Source organism: Gadus macrocephalus, chromosome 21 (assembly GCF_031168955.1).
Source record: "Gadus macrocephalus chromosome 21, ASM3116895v1".
Classification (NCBI taxonomy): Eukaryota; Metazoa; Chordata; class Actinopteri; order Gadiformes; family Gadidae; genus Gadus; species Gadus macrocephalus.
The window spans coordinates 19436825-19456162 of record NC_082402.1 but is presented as its reverse complement, the minus strand read 5'-3'; the positions used below and the strand labels follow the sequence as shown (position 1 = coordinate 19456162).

The 19338-nt window shown below is 46.7% G+C and overlaps 1 protein-coding gene and 1 long non-coding RNA gene across 7 annotated transcripts in view; one reads left to right on the top strand and one right to left on the bottom strand.

The window, feature by feature from the left end:
• LOC132449982 (NACHT, LRR and PYD domains-containing protein 12-like) overlaps positions 1 to 19338 on the bottom strand; it is a 182311-nt gene that overhangs the window by 21143 nt on the left and 141830 nt on the right. For 2 of the 5 annotated variants that reach the window (XM_060041928.1, XM_060041929.1), the window contains exon 1: positions 7228 to 7497. The exons of 2 other annotated variants lie outside the window; for them this stretch is intronic. In XM_060041928.1, coding sequence (XP_059897911.1) covers positions 7228 to 7310 — 83 coding nt within the window. In that variant the 5' untranslated portion in view covers positions 7311 to 7497. Of the gene's footprint in view, positions 1 to 1624; positions 1745 to 7227; positions 7499 to 19338 lie in introns of those variants that run through there. One more of the 5 variants, XM_060041924.1, reaches the window with a different exon arrangement.
• On the top strand, positions 2256 to 6434 carry LOC132449990 (uncharacterized). Of its 2 annotated transcripts, XR_009523722.1 has the most exons (5): positions 2256 to 2677; positions 3447 to 4296; positions 4434 to 4532; positions 4960 to 5225; positions 5321 to 6434. It is a non-coding gene; the product is annotated as an uncharacterized LOC132449990 (long non-coding RNA). The 2 variants fall into 2 exon arrangements; XR_009523721.1 differs by having other exon boundaries at positions 4960 to 6434.

Here is a 19338-nt window from a genome sequence, read left to right as displayed (position 1 = left end):
AACAAGGAAGATCAAATAATGAATACCCTCTGATGAGAATCTGTGTCTCTCATAAAGAATATCGTCAGACAATGCCAAGGGATCAGTTCTGTCCCGCGAAAAACCCTCTGTCTCCGGAGAGACGCCTGTACGATAAGTGCGCCGAGGTCCACGGGATGACGGGAACACCCACAAATGGTGACGCCATTGTCGGATGAGGGGCTAGGAAGCTGCGCACGCCGATTTAAGTAGCTTTCGGACCTACCTTTCCGGCTAGACTAAGCCGAAATGCTGCTCCCGACCAGGTTTGGTTGCGAGCATAAGTCACCATGGTGATACAGCGACGCTTAAAGAGATCGACTTTCGTGGTACAGCTAACCCAGGCTTTCAGCTCAACATACCTCGCTAACCCTCTAATCAAGCTTCGTAGTACAGGCCCATGATCTACTGCAGAACGATTACAAGCCTGTAGTCCGCCATCATCTTTGTCGTTGTGAGTTCTGAGACTCCGGTCATTGACTGGAGGGTCGAGGGGTGGGGCGATGACGTCGTGGTTTACGGTTTCAATCGGTTTCAGGTGTCCACACGAATCCAAAACGAAACCGGGTAGATTTTAAACCACCTCCGAGGGTGGTTTCAGAAATGTACGGTTTCGGTCAGCGGATTCGCCGGCTTCGTGTGGACGGAAGGCCGAACCGTACAAGACCTTTGGGGTTTCGCCATGAAATCGGCTTTGTGTGGACGGGGCCTTAGAATAAAGTACCCAGCCGGTCAAGAATCGGTGGCCGCTTCATTCCGACCACATTCCGACCTATAAGCAGACCCACTGCCGGTCAAAGTGAAGGGTGTTCCCCCCGAGAGAACATCGGCCCTGGAGGGAACGTCTCCCCTGTGCTCCTCGACTACGGTCTGGGAGCCCACAGCAGGAAAGGTGTAACATTATAATAAAAAATATACATTTTCTATAAACGTGTGCAGCTGTGAACTCATGCATTGTAATTTATTGTGTGATGTGTACATTAGGGGGATCTATAAGACCCATCATTTCGCGTTCACCACAAATGACTATGAAAATCAGTGCCAACATTAAAATATTTTTAAACCCTTCTGCGAACAAAAGGTAACAGGCTGATTATCGTTTAGGGTGCCACTCAACATACAACACGCCCACTCAAATGGTGTGAAATGCCGACATTCTACTGCTCATTCACATACAAGGTAATTAACATTTCCGTCGGTTAAAATACAACCTCAGGGGTAGTCTTTTTTCACGAAGTTCAATGTCAGGATATTTCGTTGACATACACGGCCCGTCAGGAGAATAGCGGGCTAATAGCGGACTGTACGTCTATGAGTGAAAGCAGCTAGAATGGCATTTAAGCACTAACATGTTGACATAAGAACACACTAAGTACCCTTCATACTGTGAGTGTTGATTCGTAATGCGTTTAGCTAACATAGAAAACGATTCAACGATTCATACGATTCAAACAGCAGAATAAACGGCCTCAGCCATGAATCAATCCAGCACCAAGTGGTCCTGTGATCGGACGTTGTTATGTTCGGATTAATGATCGGCGGGCCGGATCAAGATGATCCGCGGGCCACCAGTTGAACAGCCCTGATGTCTTGGCTGAATCCTCACCTTTGCTTAGAAGGTTGGTGATTTCCATCTTTGAAGGTCAAAGGTGGATCCATAGACCAGTCACTCTTCATGGAGACACAGCTGGGTCCAGGGGAGTCTACTCTCTGCTGCTGCTCTGGGCTTCAACACACACACACACACACACACACACACACACACACACACACACACACACACACACACACACACACACACACACACACACACACACACACACACACACACACACACACACACACACACACACACACACACACGATAATTCTTCTTACAAGGCAGTATTAAGGTGAGAGCACTTCACTTGCTTCAAGCTTTCATGTCCTGAATTATCTTAATTAGATATTATAACTTGTTACTGAGCTGTTATTCATGGCTCTAAGTAACCTAATAATTTGAACTAGAATCAAATAATTATAAATCTGTTTGATCAACAATGACGTACCAAACTTTGTCAAAGTCATAGTCTAATTTAAGCATGTTATCTTTTCCCTCTCTCATATTAAGAACAGCCAATGACCAAATGGAGGTCACTGTTCTACCGTCAATCTTGATCATAGACAGCAGTCAATGCATGTAGGCCAAACACAGTAGAGAACAAAGACAGAACCCTGTTCATCTCAGGGGAGCCTTAGGGGGTGTTCACACAGGCAGTTTTTTTTTCAGGTGCGGGTGGATGTTTTACATTATATTCCTATGATACAGGGTGTTTTTGTAAAAACATCCTGGGTGCTTTTAAAAACACCGCTGCCAGCGGGTTTTTTTCACTGCTCTGGGTGGTTTTCAAGTTGGGATAAATTCAACTCGCCAAGAAAAAGCACCCGACGTCAGGCAGTTTTTTGACAGCTGACCAATGAACGAGAACCTACGTCACTAGGAAAAACGTTGGAAATTCAAGAATGGCGACCCAAACCAAGACGTCTTTCCCGACGGAGCAACTTGTTGTTCTTGTCAGTGAACATGTTGAGTTGTATGACATGACCAACAAATTATACCACAACATTTATCACAAGGAGAGTATCTGGAGGACGATCGGTGGGATTTTGGGACATAAGTGTAAGTATTAATTTTAATGTTTATCTGCTCACCTAACAAACTATCCAGTTATCACCGTTAAACGTGTTTCTAATAACATTTCTAGCGAGAAATATACTTTTTACTTGCATAATCTTTAGTCAGTGATTGTGTCTGATCTTTAGTTTTATAGTTATTAGGAAGATTTTATCGGCTCGATGTCAAAGATGTCCGGTTGCTAGGGACGCTGCTTTCGCACAGCTGAGGGCACAGCTGAGCTGAGGGCTGTTGATACGGACAACGCGAAAGCGTTAGTAGCTGATAGAGAAATTCTTGGTAGGGCTTAATCCTAGCCTGTTGTTTACTTTTATTCACTGTAGGGGAGGATTGCCGTGACAAATGGAAATACCTTAGAGGCAAGTACGGCAAAGAAAGAAAGGAAATGAAGGAGAGGAGGAGTGGATCGGAGGGAGGACATAAACACAGTTGGAAATATGTAAAAATTCTATCTTTCCTGGAGCCTTATGTCCAGGAAAGGCTCACAATTAGTAACTTCGACCAGCCAAGCCAGACAGCAGAGAGCATTTTTAATGCAATGTGTGAAAACAATGAGGTAAGACTAGATGAGATTGAGCTAATGTGCCATGATGAACAGGCCAATTCATAATTGTAGGCTAAATCAAACGAGTGAAGTTTATCAGCTGTATGACTATGTCCTGTGTTTAATCCTGTGGATTGCGAAGGAAAAAATTAAAAAAAATTATGCTTTGTGTAATGTTGTGTTTTGTCCCGTGTTTCCTTTACCTGACAGACTACATTGGATGACACAATCAGTAGTCAACCTGGGCCTGGTTCTTTAAATGCCAGTTCATCAAGGCCCCCACCCCATTCATCTAGGCCCCCACCCTCTCCATCTCCACCCCCACAACCACCTCAACAAGAACAGCAGCAGGAATTCGGGCCCATGAGAGTACAAAGAGGGAGGAAGAGGCAGGCCACTGCGACCATAACCCCCTACCAGCAACAGGTCCTCAGTGCCCTTGCGAAAGAGGAGAATGAGCATGAGCGTTTCCTATTGAGCTTTGCACCCACACTGGCAAGGTTGGAGCCTCGCAAACAGGCATTGCTAAAGTGTAGAATGCAGTCCCTGTTTTATGACATCGAGTTTGGAGAATAAATTAAATTATTAAATTAAATTATTACATTTAAACACAAACATCTGCTTTGTACCTCTTTCTTTACATTAGATATTCTGAAGGAGATTTAACATTTTATCTTGTTTTATCACTACAATACCCACTTTGATATACATAGGAGCCACACAATTTCTATTAGGTATAAAAAAAATATTTAAACTTATGTCAGCTTTATCGTTCATGGGTGTGGTACTGCTTCCAAGATTCAGAGAAAACTTCAACTTCACCACATCATCTGGTGTTTGCTGGTGATGAAATGGAATAGCTTTTAAGCAGAAGCTTTGGGTAGCTCTTAAAAGAGCTGTTGGTTTGGTTGGTTCTTTTAAGGCCTATGTAACGGACCTATTGTGTATCCACTTGTATTGTGCCCCGGAACCTTTTGTTTACGTCTCACCCGGTACCCTTTTAGAGGCGCACAGCAGCATTCACGGCGATGCGTGTTTCGCGCGTAGTCGCGTCGAAGACGTAAGTTAATATGTCTTAAAGCCTGTATTTTGGTTATATAAATGTTGGGTTCATATTGAAACATTTTGTGTGTAAGTTTTATAGTTCATTTGTCTTACACCGGTCGCATTTCTATGCCGTTTTATGTCTGTGAATAGCGTATGAAGCAAGCTAACGGCTGACCCATGAATGTCCGGTGAATGCAACTTTTCCCTCTCAATTTACCCTCGTCTTGCACCCTTGGCAAGCGGAGCGAGGTATGTTGGTTTGTGATGAAATTAGATTAGATTAGATTAGGCTTTATTGATCCTTTTGTGATGACTCCCTCAAGGAAATTGATTGTCCAGTAGTTTACAGAAGAAACACAACACAATATTAAATTATATACAATATAAGATAAACAATACACTCTAGATAACTATAAAAAGTAAACAGTAAACATTATAATAATATAAGATAAACAATAAACTCTTAACTAACTAACTATAAAAAGTAAACAAAAACAGTAAACAATAAACTCTTAGCTAATATAGAAAGTAGAGATAATAATAGAAGTAAAACAGGATTCAAGTAAAATAAAAAGATAAATGTAGAGAACTGTATAGAGGATTAATATAAATAAATAAATATATATAAATAAATAAATAAATGTAAACATAAATAAACATATATGTTTGTGCCTAGATGTTATCCTGCCAGGGAACTCGTCCAGCTTCAGACATGAAGTACTGAGCAAACTTCTCCCTCACTGCCACAACATCTCTGCCAGCATTGTTGGTGCCAAGGCGAGGTGCGTTCTGGAGACCTTGTGATGGCTCAGCTGTGGATGTTCCAGAAGATGACCTAGCCGGTATTGTAGTGCTGGCATCCCACCTCAGAAAGTTATGGAGCATGCAGGTGGCCTTTACCACGTTCTCTGCCACTTCTGGAGAGACACACAGCACCCGACGGTACACTCTCCATTGGGATGCCAGTATGCCAAACGCACACTCGACCATTCTGCGCACGTGAGAGAGACGGGTGTTAAACACTTTTTTTTCTCCAGTGTTGTAGCCAGGGTATGGGCGCATGATGTTACGGCGCAAGGGGAAGGCTTCGTCTGCCAGAAACACATGAGGCATCGGGCCAAGATGTTCTGCCCCTGGGAGGATGGAGTCATCCGGGATACCCAATGTGTTCTGCCGTAGGGCAGTACCAAAAGCGGAGGAGGAGAGGGTTCCCCCATCACTGTTTCTTCCATAGGCCCCGATGTCAACAAGCCTGAAACAGTACCTGGCGTCGACTACAGCCAGAAGGACGATGGAAAAAGTGCCTTTGTAATTGTAATAAAGAGTGCCACTGGAGGGAGGAGCCTCAATGACTACGTGTTTCCCATCCATTGCCCCTAGGCAGTTGGGGAAATCCAGCTGTTGGAATCCAGTGGCTATCTTTCTCCACGCTGCTTTGTCTGGAATAGGCATGTAATCTGGCAGGAGGCAATCCCAAATAGCTGTGCAGACCTGATGAACTATGCCTGCCACAGTGCTGACACCCACCCTGAAGGCGAAAGCGATGGACCGGAATGAATCGCCAGTTGCCAGATACCTGCCCAAAGAGTGATATTTAGTTTAGTCTGAAACAATTGAGCAAGCACGCATACACCTGTTGATCTTGATTGTAGCCGTTAGCAGTTAGATAGCAGTTTCTATTTCATTTGCAGGCCTGACAGTCAGGTAGGTAATGCTAGCAGTCTACATCCTGTCCAGCGAGGGACGCTATGCATATAAAATAGGCCTACTCTGAGCACCTTTAAAACAAGACTGAAGACTTTTATGTTTGCTTTAGCTTTCTGCTAAATCTTAAATACATTGCACTTTCTAAAAAGCTTTTTTAAATTTGCCTTTATATTCTATTTTAATACTAAAATGCCTTTTTAACTTTCTATTTTACCCATTTCTTCTTCTATGACAATGTTTATATGTGAAGCACTTGAGTCTGCCTTGTGTATGAAAATTGCTATATAAATAAAGTTGCCTTGCCTTGCCTACGTATGCTGAAAAGGTGAGAACAAGCTCTGCAACACCAAAGAGTATGGGAGGCAAGACAACATAGCTTACATTAGACCTGTTGCTAGGTAACCTACTACCTGCTTGTTACTAGTAATAAAATAAGCTACGAGACATGCGTCTGATTTCATAATCCTTTTTATAAATATATTTGCGGATTTACCTTAAACAAATGCTGAGTCGTTCCTCTGGACTGATGGCTTGCCTCATGTGGGTGTCTTGCCTTATTATTGAAGGCGCAACGATGCGCAACAAGGTTTCAAATTGACTCTTGTCGAGTCTGAAATATGCACTGAACCGTGCATTATCAAACCGTAGCTCCTGAATCAAACTATGAAACGCCCCGTACTGCTGCCGTCCCCGGTTTATGTCATGCACCCACAAACGGGAAGGTTCATCGTTATCCTCGTTGTTGTCATTTAACGCCAAAACAAGGGCTAATTTTCTCATCCTCGACATTGTAACTGACACTGTAGCGTAGTCAAACCACTTTGATGCGGTAACTGATTTGCAACGTTGGCTCTAGAACATTCTGCTCGAGAATGAACTTGACAAAACCACCCTGTCAGTTTTTTAGTTGGCAAAAAACCGCCCGGGTCAGGTGTTTTTTAATATAAAAAAACTGCCTGTGTGAACACGCCCTTACTGCTCAGGTCAGATGTATTGCTCTTCCTGAGTATCTGGTCTGTCTGTTCACGTTGTGTTTTAAACGTGGCCGATACGACGACTGTGGATCTAGAGTGACGTCAGAGTCACATTACGATACGACTGATCAACCTGAGGTCTCCTGCTGCTCTGGGCTTCAACACACACACAGCTTTTACTCAGACTAATGATGGAGTCATGATGTATCACTGCTGAGCTCTGAGATGGACAACAGTCACAGACAGAGAGATCCTCTTCTTACCTCTTAGCTTTGCTCCGGCGGCCATGTTCCCCAGACAGAGTGGTCTTAGAGGTAGGATCCCCCTCCACTCTCTCCTCATCCATAGTAGACTGGAGAAAATATGTTCCGTCCCATACGGTAAAAAGTTATGGAAGTATAAATGTAAGGGAAGAAACTGAGGTTAAAGTGTTGATAAAACACATTAATCATGTGAAAGTTTTTCAAAGCGGAGAAAGAAAGGCTCCTCTCTGCGACGAACCGTCAGATGAGGAAGTTAATGAGCTGAACCGCCCCTCTCAGCGCATGTCACGTGATTTCTGGGAAACCAAGTGTGTGTGTATGTGTATGTGGTGTGTGGTGTGTGTGTGTGTGTGTGTGTGTGTGTGTGTGTGTGTGTGTGTGTGTGTGTGTGTGTGTGTGTGTGTGTGTGTGTGTGTGTGTGTGTGTGTGTGTGAAGTTTGTGTGTGTGTGTGTTTACGATTTGTGTGTGCGTGTGTCTGTGTGTGTGCACGCGCTCCTCCCCTCCCGCGCCGTTTCTTTTTTTCTACAACCGACACAGAGTCGCTGAGACCCCCACTGGGGACCACCGACCCCCTACCCAGACCCCCGGGAGGAGGTCCTCCTGGGTTAAGGAGGACCAGAAGGTGTGGAGGTGTGTCAGTGTGTCTGAGGACCCTCCTCCACCTGGGGACACTCTGTAGAGGTAGGGCTGCTCGATTTTGGAAAAAATGAGAATCACGATTCTTCACACGATTATTTTACAGATAAATATTTATGCATTTGTAGATTTATCCGGGTTGGTGTGGCCGGGGCCTTAGGTGATTAAACAAGTTTGACGTGTTTCCGAGGGGTGCAGATATAACATTGTAGCACATTTTGCACATTATGTGGGCCTGTGCCTCGTCGGCTTCTTCGAATCCGAAGTGTTGCCATATTAAAGAACTCGTTTGACCCTTTTTATCGAGTAAACGCGGCTGTCCTCCCTCTGCCATCGCCCTCGCGCTTTTTTTCTGAATAAGGTCACCACACACACACACACAGCTCGTGGGGCTGCGTTGAATGCTCTGGGGGAGGGACTGAATTGTGCATGTGCGTCTCTTTCACAAGACCTCACAGACAACGGAAAAATCCCAAAGAATACTTCCAACTCGATTTTATTAATTTGGAGATCGTTTGACCCAAGAATCGAAATCGTGATAAAAATTTGATTAATTGCACAGCCCTACTGTAATGTCTTGAAACACCTCCACCGCTCTCTGCTTTTGATGGTACTCATGTGACTCTTAATTGTCACTGTTTTGTTGTGTTGCAGAAAGGATAAGTTGAAGAAGAGGCTGACTCGTGATTTCCCTTAGTAGGCCGCAAGGTGAAGCACGAAAAGTCCTTTAGAAAATGAATCCCGTTCCACTCACTGGCATCTACACAATCTTTAGCTTATAAAAAAGAACAAGTCGTGGTTAGTTTTTTGTCGGGAGCCGTGCCACGGTTCGACACGTGATCATGCTACACCAATGAGAAGGCTGCTTTTTGACAACAGAATGGAAAAATGGCGGCTCCCGTGTGGTTAGAAACAACGTTAATGATAGAGGAAAACGAGAGTTACGTATGTAACTACGGTTCTATGAATTCTGGATGACCGCCAGAGGTAGTGCTTAACACTGGATGTTATCCATCGCGCATGCGCAGGTCGAGTATTTAATATCAACAAAGTCACACGTGACCGGGGATGACGTCGGGCCGCCCGTCTATATAAGGCCACGTCACTCTCCAAGATGTCCCTTCAGAATCTTCTCGCAAGATTCCGAGTGACGGAGAACTCTGGCGGTCATCCAGAATTCATAGAACCGTAGTTACATACGGGACTCTCGTTCTATTTCATTCTTACTGACCGCCAGAGGCAGTGCTTAACACTGGATGACTATTACCAACGTAGTCACGAGGAATCCTGTACCCACCTATTAGGAAGGGACTGAGGGTTCCTGAAAAACAGCTGCAGCCACTGCGTGGTGAGCAGCTACATTGACCCTGTAAAATCGGTCAAAGGTGCACGCTGAAGCCCAGGAGGCCGCTGCACAAATCTCACTTAGAGGCACTCCTCGTAGGGCTGCCCAGGAGGTGGAGACACTCCTGGTGGAATGGCCTCTGATCTTAAGAGGCAAAGGCAGTCCTCTTGACTTGTATGCCTCCTCAATTACCTCCACCACCCACTTCGAAAGCCTCTGTCTGGACAGCGCTTGCCCCTTCCTCGGGCCCCCGTAGCAGACAAACAGGCCATCAGACTGACGAAAACCGGCAGTTTCCTGTATGTAACATCTCAAGGCTCTCACCGGGCAGAGTAGTTCTGCTGAACTAGCTTCCTCATCCGGTGGGTGTGAGGGGCCATAAGCTGCTAGCTCTATGACCTGATTATAGTGGGCCGAAGACAGCCTCTTTGGAAAAAAAGATGGGTTAGGCCACAGTGCCACCCCTGTGCCATCTGAGTTCCAGCGTATACACTCTTCACTCACTGACAACGCATGAAGCTCGCTCACACGCTTGGCTGACACGATCGCCAGAAGAAAGGCCACCTTCGCCGACAGCCATTTCAGTGGCGCCTGGTCCAGGGGCTCAAACGGGGGGAGACGGAGGGCTCCAAGTACCAGAGGTAGGTCCCATGAGGGAACCTTGACAGCCCGTGGGGGGTTCCTCCGCTGGGCTCCTTTAAGAAATCGGGTCACCAAAGAATGAGACCCCACCGTCCGGCTATCAACCTTAATGTGCCTGGATGAAATGGCAGCCACATAGACCCTTAAAGTGGAAGCAGATAGCTTCCTTTCCAGTAAGGACTGCAAAAAACGCAGTATCATTGGCACTGAGGAACACTCCGGTACCTCTTTCTGTACCTCACACCACTTTGCAAATATCTTCCACCTGTTAGCATAAAGTGCCCTGGTGGAGGGAGCTCTTGAGTCCATAATGGTTTGAACTACCTCCTGGTCGCATTCCATTATAAGTGGATCAGGCCCCTCAAGGGCCAAACCCATAGCTGCAGGCACTCTGGTCTGGGGTGCCAGATGTGGCCTGCCAGCTGTGAGAGCAGGTCCCGCCTCTTCAGCAGGCACCATGGATCTCCGTCTAGCAGCCTGTACATTACTGGAAACCAAGGTCTCCCTGGCCAGTTTGGGGCAACCAGCAGGAGTCTGTGGTTCCCCTTCTGAACTCTGTGTAGAGTTAACCCTATCAGTGGAAATGGCGGGAAGGCATAAAGAAGTTGACGTGGCCATGGATGTGCCAAGGCATCCTGTCCCATCGGACTCGTCTCTGACAGAGAGAACCAGAGAGGGCAATGTGTTGTGGACTCTGAAGCAAACAGGTCTACCTCTGCTGTGCCGTATTTGCTCCAAATTGCCTCTACTACCTCTGGGTGGAGTCGCCACTCCCCCGACGGAGGTTTCTGGCGTGAAAGAAAGTCTGCCACCGTATTCTGTGGCCCTGGAAGGTACATAGCCCTGAGGCTGGAAAAGTAAGGGAGAGCCCATACAAGAAGTTGCTGTGCAACCTGTAATGACTGAGCCGACCTTGTGCCCCCTTGGTGGTTCACATTGTAGACAGCTGACTTGTTGTCGCATCGTACCAGAACATGTCTGCCCCTCAAATATGGCAGGAATTGGTGGAGCGCTAAATAAATAGCACGGAGCTCGAGCACATTTATGTGCTGTGTCCTGTGCGGCGCACTCCAAAGCCCTCTCACTGCCCTATGCTGCCACACTGCCCCCCAGCCAGAGAGCGAAGCATCGGTCACCACGACTTCGCGGCGTGAGGGGATCGAACCTAGTGCGACACCTTTGGCAAGATATGCCCTGCGTCTCCAGGGTTGTAATGCCAGGAGGCATTGACTGGACACCCTGACCTTCCTGGATCCGTGCAACCTTGGATCTAAGTGGAGGCCATTGGTCCAAACTTGGAACGGCTGCAAGTGAAGGAGGCCCAGTGGCACTATTGACGTTACTGACGTCAACATTCCCAACAGCCTGAGAAAAAGGCTGTACCTTACCCTCCTGTCCTCCCGAAAATGCAGGAGGATCTGGAGTATGGCCTCTACCCGCCGTGGAGACGGGAAGGCAAGCATTTGGACGGAGTCCAGGGTTATGCCAAGGAACAATACCTGTTGGCTGGGTATTAGACAACTTTTGCCGTAGTTGACTGTAAGACCCAACCTTCCCACATGGCCTAGGAGGGCTGTGGTGTCCTGCTCTGCCTGTTGCCGGGTTGGAGCGCAAATAAGCCAATCGTCCAGATAAGGGAGGATTTGTATTCCGGTGGCTTGCATTGGTGCGAGCGCTGCCCGCATGCACCTTGTGAAGATCCGTGGGGCTAGGGATAACCCGAATGGGAGGACCCTGTACTGGTAGGCCCGCCCTTCGAATGCAAAGCGCAGGTATGGCCTGTGATGTGGTGCTATCGGAACGTGAAAGTATGCATCCTTTAGATCTATTGATGTGAACCAGCTTTGCCGTGCGACGGCCTGGAGCACTTCCGCTGTCTTTAGCATGTGAAAGGGCAATACTTTCAGAAAACTGTTCAGCCCTCGTAAGTCCAGTGTAGGGCGAAACCCACCCTCTTTTTTTGGAACTAAAAAATACACTGAGTAAAACCCACCTTGCTGTGTCTGAGGATCTACGATCTCGATGGCCTTCTTCTCCAGGAGGGTGGATAACTCCTGGCTGAGGGCCTGTCGCCTTGTGGGATCGCTGACTGTCAGTCTGATCCCCCTGAAAACTGGGGGCCGGCGTCGGAATTGGAGATTGTACCCTTGGGAAAGCGTGGTCACCACCCAAGGGTCTGTAGTGCAACTTCCCCAGCAGATTAGGTGCTGCTGGGTGAAGCGCCCGACGCCCGGCCATGAGCCGTCAGTACCTGCCCCCACGCCCTCTTGGGGGCCTGGAGGGGGGAAACCCCGACCCCCGACCCCTCTGTGCCTGTGGTGCTGGCCTTGTGGGAGCCCGACGGGGTTGATAGGGTCGCTCAGGAGCTGGTGAGGTCCTGGAATAACCACTAGGACGTGCTAGCGGCAGAGGACGATTGGTGCCATAACCTTGTGGAGGCTGCTGCCTCGGTTGGGATGCAGCTCCCCGAAGGCTAGCAAACTGCTGCCGTGTCTGGTTAGCCTGGATGCCACGATCCAAGGCCTGTTGTGCTGCTGGGCCAAACAGCTCTCCCGGAACTACGGGGAGAGTGCGAAGGGTCCTCCGGCATGGCTCTGATAATGGGGACTGGGCCAGCCATACCTGGCGGCGAGCCAGCGTAAGCGACGCCATCAGCCTACCAAGCTCTCTGGTCATGAAGGCAAATGCCTGCAAATACGTGTCACTTAGACTCTTCACTGAAGCATCTGCACTATATGATTGCAAGGACTGAGACAGGGCCAATATCAAATGGGAGAAGGAGTTCCCGATACGGCCCATACGTGCCGCTGTGTCGTAGCACTTTGTTAACAGGTCATCAGTGATGCGACACTGTGGCCTGGGACAGCGAGCATTCGGCCTCAACACCTCCTCTGGTGCCACAATGAGGGAGGCAATGGTCGGCTCCACGGCTGGCATTCGGTCAAGTCCATGCTTGCTGGCATTCTGCATTGAAGCCAAGGCCCTGCTGTCACTGGTGTGATGAGATAGAGATCTGGGGTCTGGCCAGCATCTGTGAAGCTCCTCAATATATGGCTGGGAGGGAGGCACAGAAAAAGTATCTTGTGGCGGGACACGCCTAAAGAATGCACTAGCTGGAGCGATATCTGCTGGAGCCTCATCCAACCCTAAGCGTGCCAGTGCCATTCGGACCACTGGCTTAACCGTGGCCGGGGAAGCTTCTGAGCCTGCCCTAGACCCACTCCCTACATGTTGGGAGCCGCCTTCAGAAGCCTGGGTAGAAGCCTCTACCTCGCCCTGTCCCGGCCTGTCTTCATAGAACTGGCTACAGGAAGCCCTCGTAGACAGAGCATCTCCGTCCCATTCTGGTGTAGTTGGAGCCTCAGCCTGAGAGATTGACGCCAACCTGACTGGCTGAAGGTTATAGAGCAAACTCTTAATCTCAGCGAACTCTGACACTAGCTTGTCCACACTAGCTTTGGCAGCATAACCGTCAGCCTTCCTAGCCTTCTTCCTGGGCGGGGCAGCCCTGGGTGGGGAGCGTACTCGTACCACTGGTTCTCTTCCAGGCGGGGGAAGCTCACCTTCAACCTGAGGTCCTTCCACCTCGGCTAGTCTTGCCACTTTCAGCCCATGTGGCATGAAACTGCAATTCATACACTGACTGTCGGACAGCCCCTCTCTCAGGTGGACCACACCGAGGCATGCGGGGCATTCATCATGCCCATCTAGGGCTAGCAGTGGAGCCATGCAAGTGCGGCAACCATGTGAGCCTAACATGTTGGGGGAAATAAGCTATCAAAAAATAGTATTTTCCCAGAGTAAAGTAGTTACTAATGGGCGAAAGCACCCAACAGTAATAATTTAACAAAAGTGCAGCAAACTGCTCAACGTAAGAAACTCAAACTAAAACAGAGTTCTGTTTTTTTTTCAAAATGAATTAATTTTTCTTATTTACCCATTAGCCTCAACCGTAATGGGGAGCTTCTGGTCTTTAATTCCAAATAAGGGAGTACACGCTCTAACGAGCGAAAACACTCTGGGAGCCTTTAATTAACTTAAACGAAAGTTGCCACAAAAGGCAGCAGACGCCGGTAATGGCAATCTCCGATGCAGCGAGGCAAACAAAAAAAACCGTAAGCTTAAGCGGGTGCCGAAAACAGAATCCCCTTATCTTACTTAACATTAAAGCTAACACAGAGAGAATACTTACCTTAGCAGCCTTCGCTACAGCTGATGAAGACGCTGTGTTAGTCTAGCGTGAGCCGAGCTCACCGGCGAAAACACCGGTATGCGGCGTTCAAAACAAAGCCGAGCGTGACTAATCGCAGCCCTTGGAGGACGAATTCGTGGCTCCAACCATGCGGTTGCAGGGCTACCAGCAAAGAGTCACCGGCTTATATTGCTTTTATTCAAGCTTATTTCTTTCTCTAAACCTGTATTCGCTACTGCGAGAAGATACAAGGGACATCTTGGAGAGTGACGTGGCCTTATATAGACGGGCGCCCCGACGTCATCCCCGGTCACGTGTGACTTTGTTGATATTAAATACTCGACCTGCGCATGCGCGATGGATAACATCCAGTGTTAAGCACTGCCTCTGGCGGTCAGTAAGAATGAAATAGAACACCCGAACATCCTCAAAAGTGGGCTAAATTAATTCTAATTAGTGCTGAATACATAGCCGCGTCCAAGAATAACAATGAGGCAAATATACGATAATGTTATTTTTATGGTAAGTCATTTACATCAAGTTTGACATACATGGGAATACACATTACGATCTTACATGGACTGTGAACACCCAGCACACCGAAGAAATCAAGGCAAAGACTGTACTTCCTACATCAGCTGAGGAAGTTCAGAGCATCCACACCCATCAGCTGTGTGTCCTGACAGCATCACTTGGTATGGGAACTGTACAGCCTGTGACTGCAGCACCGAATCATCAGAGCATCTCTCCATATTCTGCAGGAGACCTACAAGAAAAGACTTGCCTACCAGCGCCCAAGGTATTGTAAAGGATTCTTAACATCCTGACCATGGACTTTTCAAAACACTGAGGTCAGGCAAACGTCTCTGCTGCTACAAGACCAGAACAGAGAGACTGAGGAGGAGCTTCTTTCCTCAAGCATTCCTTATCCTGAACACACACAATGACTATAAAACATCAATTACACCTTTTTTCACACACTGCTCTTTAAACTCCCTCTTGCTATTTATGAAAAATATTTCTTGATCTTTCTTTCTTCACACTCGCACAGAAAAAACAGTAGTATTTCTATGTATGTGACAAATAAACCTCCATGTATCAATAAAAGGCAGTAATTGTACTTATACCAATGACCTGTTTGTTCATTCATTCATTCATTCTTCCACAAATGAAAACAACACTAATGAACCATAAAAACACTCTTTATGAAACATGAAATATGATATATAAAACTGTACAAAACTGAATAAGAAATAACAGATTAGGGACACTCAGTCCTCACTGTCAGTGTCAGTGTCAGGACAGTTATCTTCCAGTTACTCAGATTATTTTGTGTTGGCACAACTACGGCAACGACATAGGTCTGTGCAACACAATCCTGCAGAAAAACAGGAACATCTGTCTGTCTCACAGGCACCTTTGCAGCCACAGTGTATCACATGCAAAACACTGTCAGGGGCCGGATTTCTAGTCATCCAGGTGACGTGCAAGTTCCCATCAGTTTTATATATCATATTTCATGTTTCATAAAGAGTGTTTTTATAGTTCATTAGTGTTGTTTTCATTTGTGGAAGAATGAATGAATGAATGAATGAATGAATGAACAAACAGATGGTCATTGGTATAAGTACAATTACTGCCTTTTATTGATACATGGAGGTTTATTTGTCACATACATAGAAATACTACTGTGAAGAAAGAAAGATCAAGAAATATTTTTCATGAATAGCAAGAGGGAGTTTAAAGAGCAGTGTGTGAAAAAAGGTGTAATTGATGTTTTATAGTCATTGTGTGTGTTCAGGATAAGGAATGCTTGAGGAAAGAAGCTCCTCCTCAGTCTCTCTGTTCTGGTCTTGTAGCAGCAGAGACGTTTGCCTGACCTCAGTGTTTTGAAAAGTCCATGGTCAGGATGTTAAGAATTCTTTACAATACCTTGGGCGCTGGTAGGTAAGTATTTTCTTATAGGTCTCCTGCAGAATATGGAGAGATGCTCTGATGATTCGGTGCTGCAGTCACAGGCTGTACAGTTCCCATACCAAGTGATGCTGTCAGGACACACAGCTGATGGGTGCGGATGCTCTGAACTTCCTCAGCTGATGTAGGAAGTACAGTCTTTGCCTTGATTTCTTCGGTGTGCTGGGTGTTCACAGTCCATGTAAGATCGTCAGTAATGTGTATTCATCATTCATCATCATCATTCATCATATTCATCATCTACCTCCTCCCACTTGGCACTATCCTCAGGCAACATGGTGTTCAATTCCACTGCTATGCTGACGACACCCAGCTCTACCTTTCAACAAAGCCCACTGCTACACTTCCGCCAGCTGTACTTACTGCCTGCCTCCATGACATCAACTTATGGATGACACAAAATTACCTCAAACTTAATAGCAGTAAGACTGAGCTGCTAGTGGTTGGCTCCAAATCAGCTCTTGCTAAGATGGAACCTATCACCATATGTGTAGATGGCAGCACCATCCCTTGCTCCAACCAGGTCAAGAGCCTTGGTGTCATACTGGACAATACACTATCATTCAGTGCACACATAAACAGTATGTCAAGAAGTGCCTTTTACCATCTAAGGAACATTGCACGGCTTCGCCCAGCGCTCACCCAGCAGAATGTAGAAGTCCTTGTGAATGCCGCCTCGACTACTGTAATTCCATCTTGTCTGGAATCCCAAATAAGCTACTCCACCGGCTCCAACTCATCCATAATTCTGCAGCAAGGATTGTAACACGCTCTAAATCCACCAGCCATGTAACACCATTGCTTATCCAACTGCACTGGCTTCCAGTAGCCTACCGAATTCAATTTAAAGTCCTGCTCCTGACCTACAAGTCCCTACACAACAATACCCCCACCTACCTCTCTGACCTCCTGGAATCCTACACTCCTGCCCGCTCACTGAGATCCTCCACAGCAGGCCTACTGCATGTCCCTAAGGCGAACCTCAGCACCCTGGGAGAGAGGGCTTTCAGCTACATCGCCCCCAAGTTGTGGAATTCACTGCCAGACTACATCAGACACTGTGACTCAATTACTGACTTTAAAAGCAGACTTAAAACTAATTTCTTCAAGATAGCTTATGGACTGACTGACTGACTGACTTTTATTTTTATTATTTTTATTTATTTCTATGAGATTATTGTAATTGTAATGAGATGATTGTTTGTGAAGCGACCTTGGGTGTCATGAAAGGCGCTTTAAATAAAATGTATTATTATTTTTTTTTATTTTATTCCCATGGATGTCAAACTTGATGTAAATGACCTAACATAAAAATAACATTATCGTATATTTGCCTCATTGTTATTCTTGGACGCGGCTATGTATACAGCACTAATTAGAATTTAGCCCACTTTTGAGGATGTTCGGGTGTTTTCCTCTATCATTAACGTTGTTTCTAACCACACGGGAGCCGCCATTTTTCCATTCTGTTGTCAAAAAGCAGCCTTCTCATTGGTGTAGCATGATCACGTGTCGAACCGTGGCACGGCTCCCGACAAAAATCTTATTACGCTCTGAAGTCTCTAGTTCTGCATAAAACAAAGCCATATAGACAATCGACTGGAAAATCAGCGACAAACTTTTTTTTGGTAACTAACCACGACTTGTTCTTTTTTATAAGCTAAAGATTGTGTAGATGCCAGTGAGTGGAACGGGCTGAAACGAAAACCGTGTTCACCTTACGGCCTGGTGTTTCACAATCCCACCAAGTGCAACGTCTGCAAGCTGGATTTTGTTCCTGTTTCTCTGCAGGACTGTGTTGCACTGACTTGTGTCGTTGTTCCAATTGTGCAAATACAAAAGACACAGAGGAAAAAGGGGCTTATGACGAGAGAGAGAGAGAGAGAGAGAGAGAGAGAGAGAGAGAGAGAGAGAGAGAGAGAGAGAGAGAGAGAGAGAGAGAGAGAGATTGATTCTCATATAGTATTTACAAGCCAGGGCAACATGTTTGTGGTCGCTGTATGGCTCTGTTGGGGGAAACTGGAATAGATCTCAACAATCCTCATTTCCTCTTTTGCACCGCTGCGTCTCCAGATACGTGTGTGTGTGTGTGTGTGTGTGTGTGTGTGTGTGTGTGTGTGTGTGTGTGTGTGTGTGTGTGTGTGTGTAGTCTTATGTTTTTTTCCATGTCATCAGAAATTATTGAGTGTGTTTCACAATATTTTCTCAGCCAGGGCAACATGTCTGTATTTGGGGGGATGGCTCTGTGGGGGAAACTCCCCGGCCGTCCGAGCAGCCTTGAAACACCACATCCCCATCAGGTCAAACAGTTTAGAACGCCCTGGACCAGAGATCTGAAGGGCTTCGCAGGCCGCTTCTTAAAGGACACCCCCTGACCCTAGCCCCCCAAAGGGCAGGGAAACCCCCCCTAATATCAGGGAACCTGGAGAAGGAACCCAGAAGAGGGGTCCCTCTCCAGGGATGGTAGGAGTGCAATAGGAGACGTAATAATGTGTAGACTTAATGGTAGCATAACAAGTGCTATCTGAGAGATATCCTCTATCCATCGCTATCTCTAGTCTTTATAGTGTAACACTTAAAAGCTGTTGCTGTAGTTATTTCATGATTTTGTTTATATGTACTTAAAGGATTCACTAAGTAGAGAGAGAGAGAGAGAGAGAGAGAGTTTAAATCGGTTTAAATATCAGAACAAATGAATGATTAATCATCTTTTGATTAATTGTTCGAGTTTGAGATTGTACACAAACGCAGTTTCACATCAAAAGGAAAGACAGCGAACCCAAGCACTGCTGCGGGACCACTATAGTTCTAGTTCTAGTTCTAGATATAGTTGGGACCGAGACGCTCTGAAGGGTCCTTCCTGCAGACCCCCCGGAGAGGAGCCCCAGCAGCAGCAGCAGTCCCCCCCCCCCCATGCTGAGTGTGGAGGGGGTCGTCTGGTCTCCTGAAGGTCTGAACCGGCGGGACTCGAGGGGAGGGAGGAGGGGGACCCGCTCGACCAATGGGAATTCAGAAAAGCGGTCGCGTCATTAGTTACCAGGTGGACCACAACAGTTGAAGTGGAAATAAGTGAAGCAACCGAACGGACAGAAGAGCACCAGAGAGGCCTGGTGGACCTCGGCGTTAACAGATTAAACACAGACACGCACACACACACACACACACACACACACACACACACACACACACACACACACACACACACACACACACACACACACACACACACAGATTGATAGATGAACATGTCCGACTTTTTATTGGACGCTGGGGCAGCGAGGGCAGACCCCTACATGCTGGTCCAGGGGGACAACTGTTCCC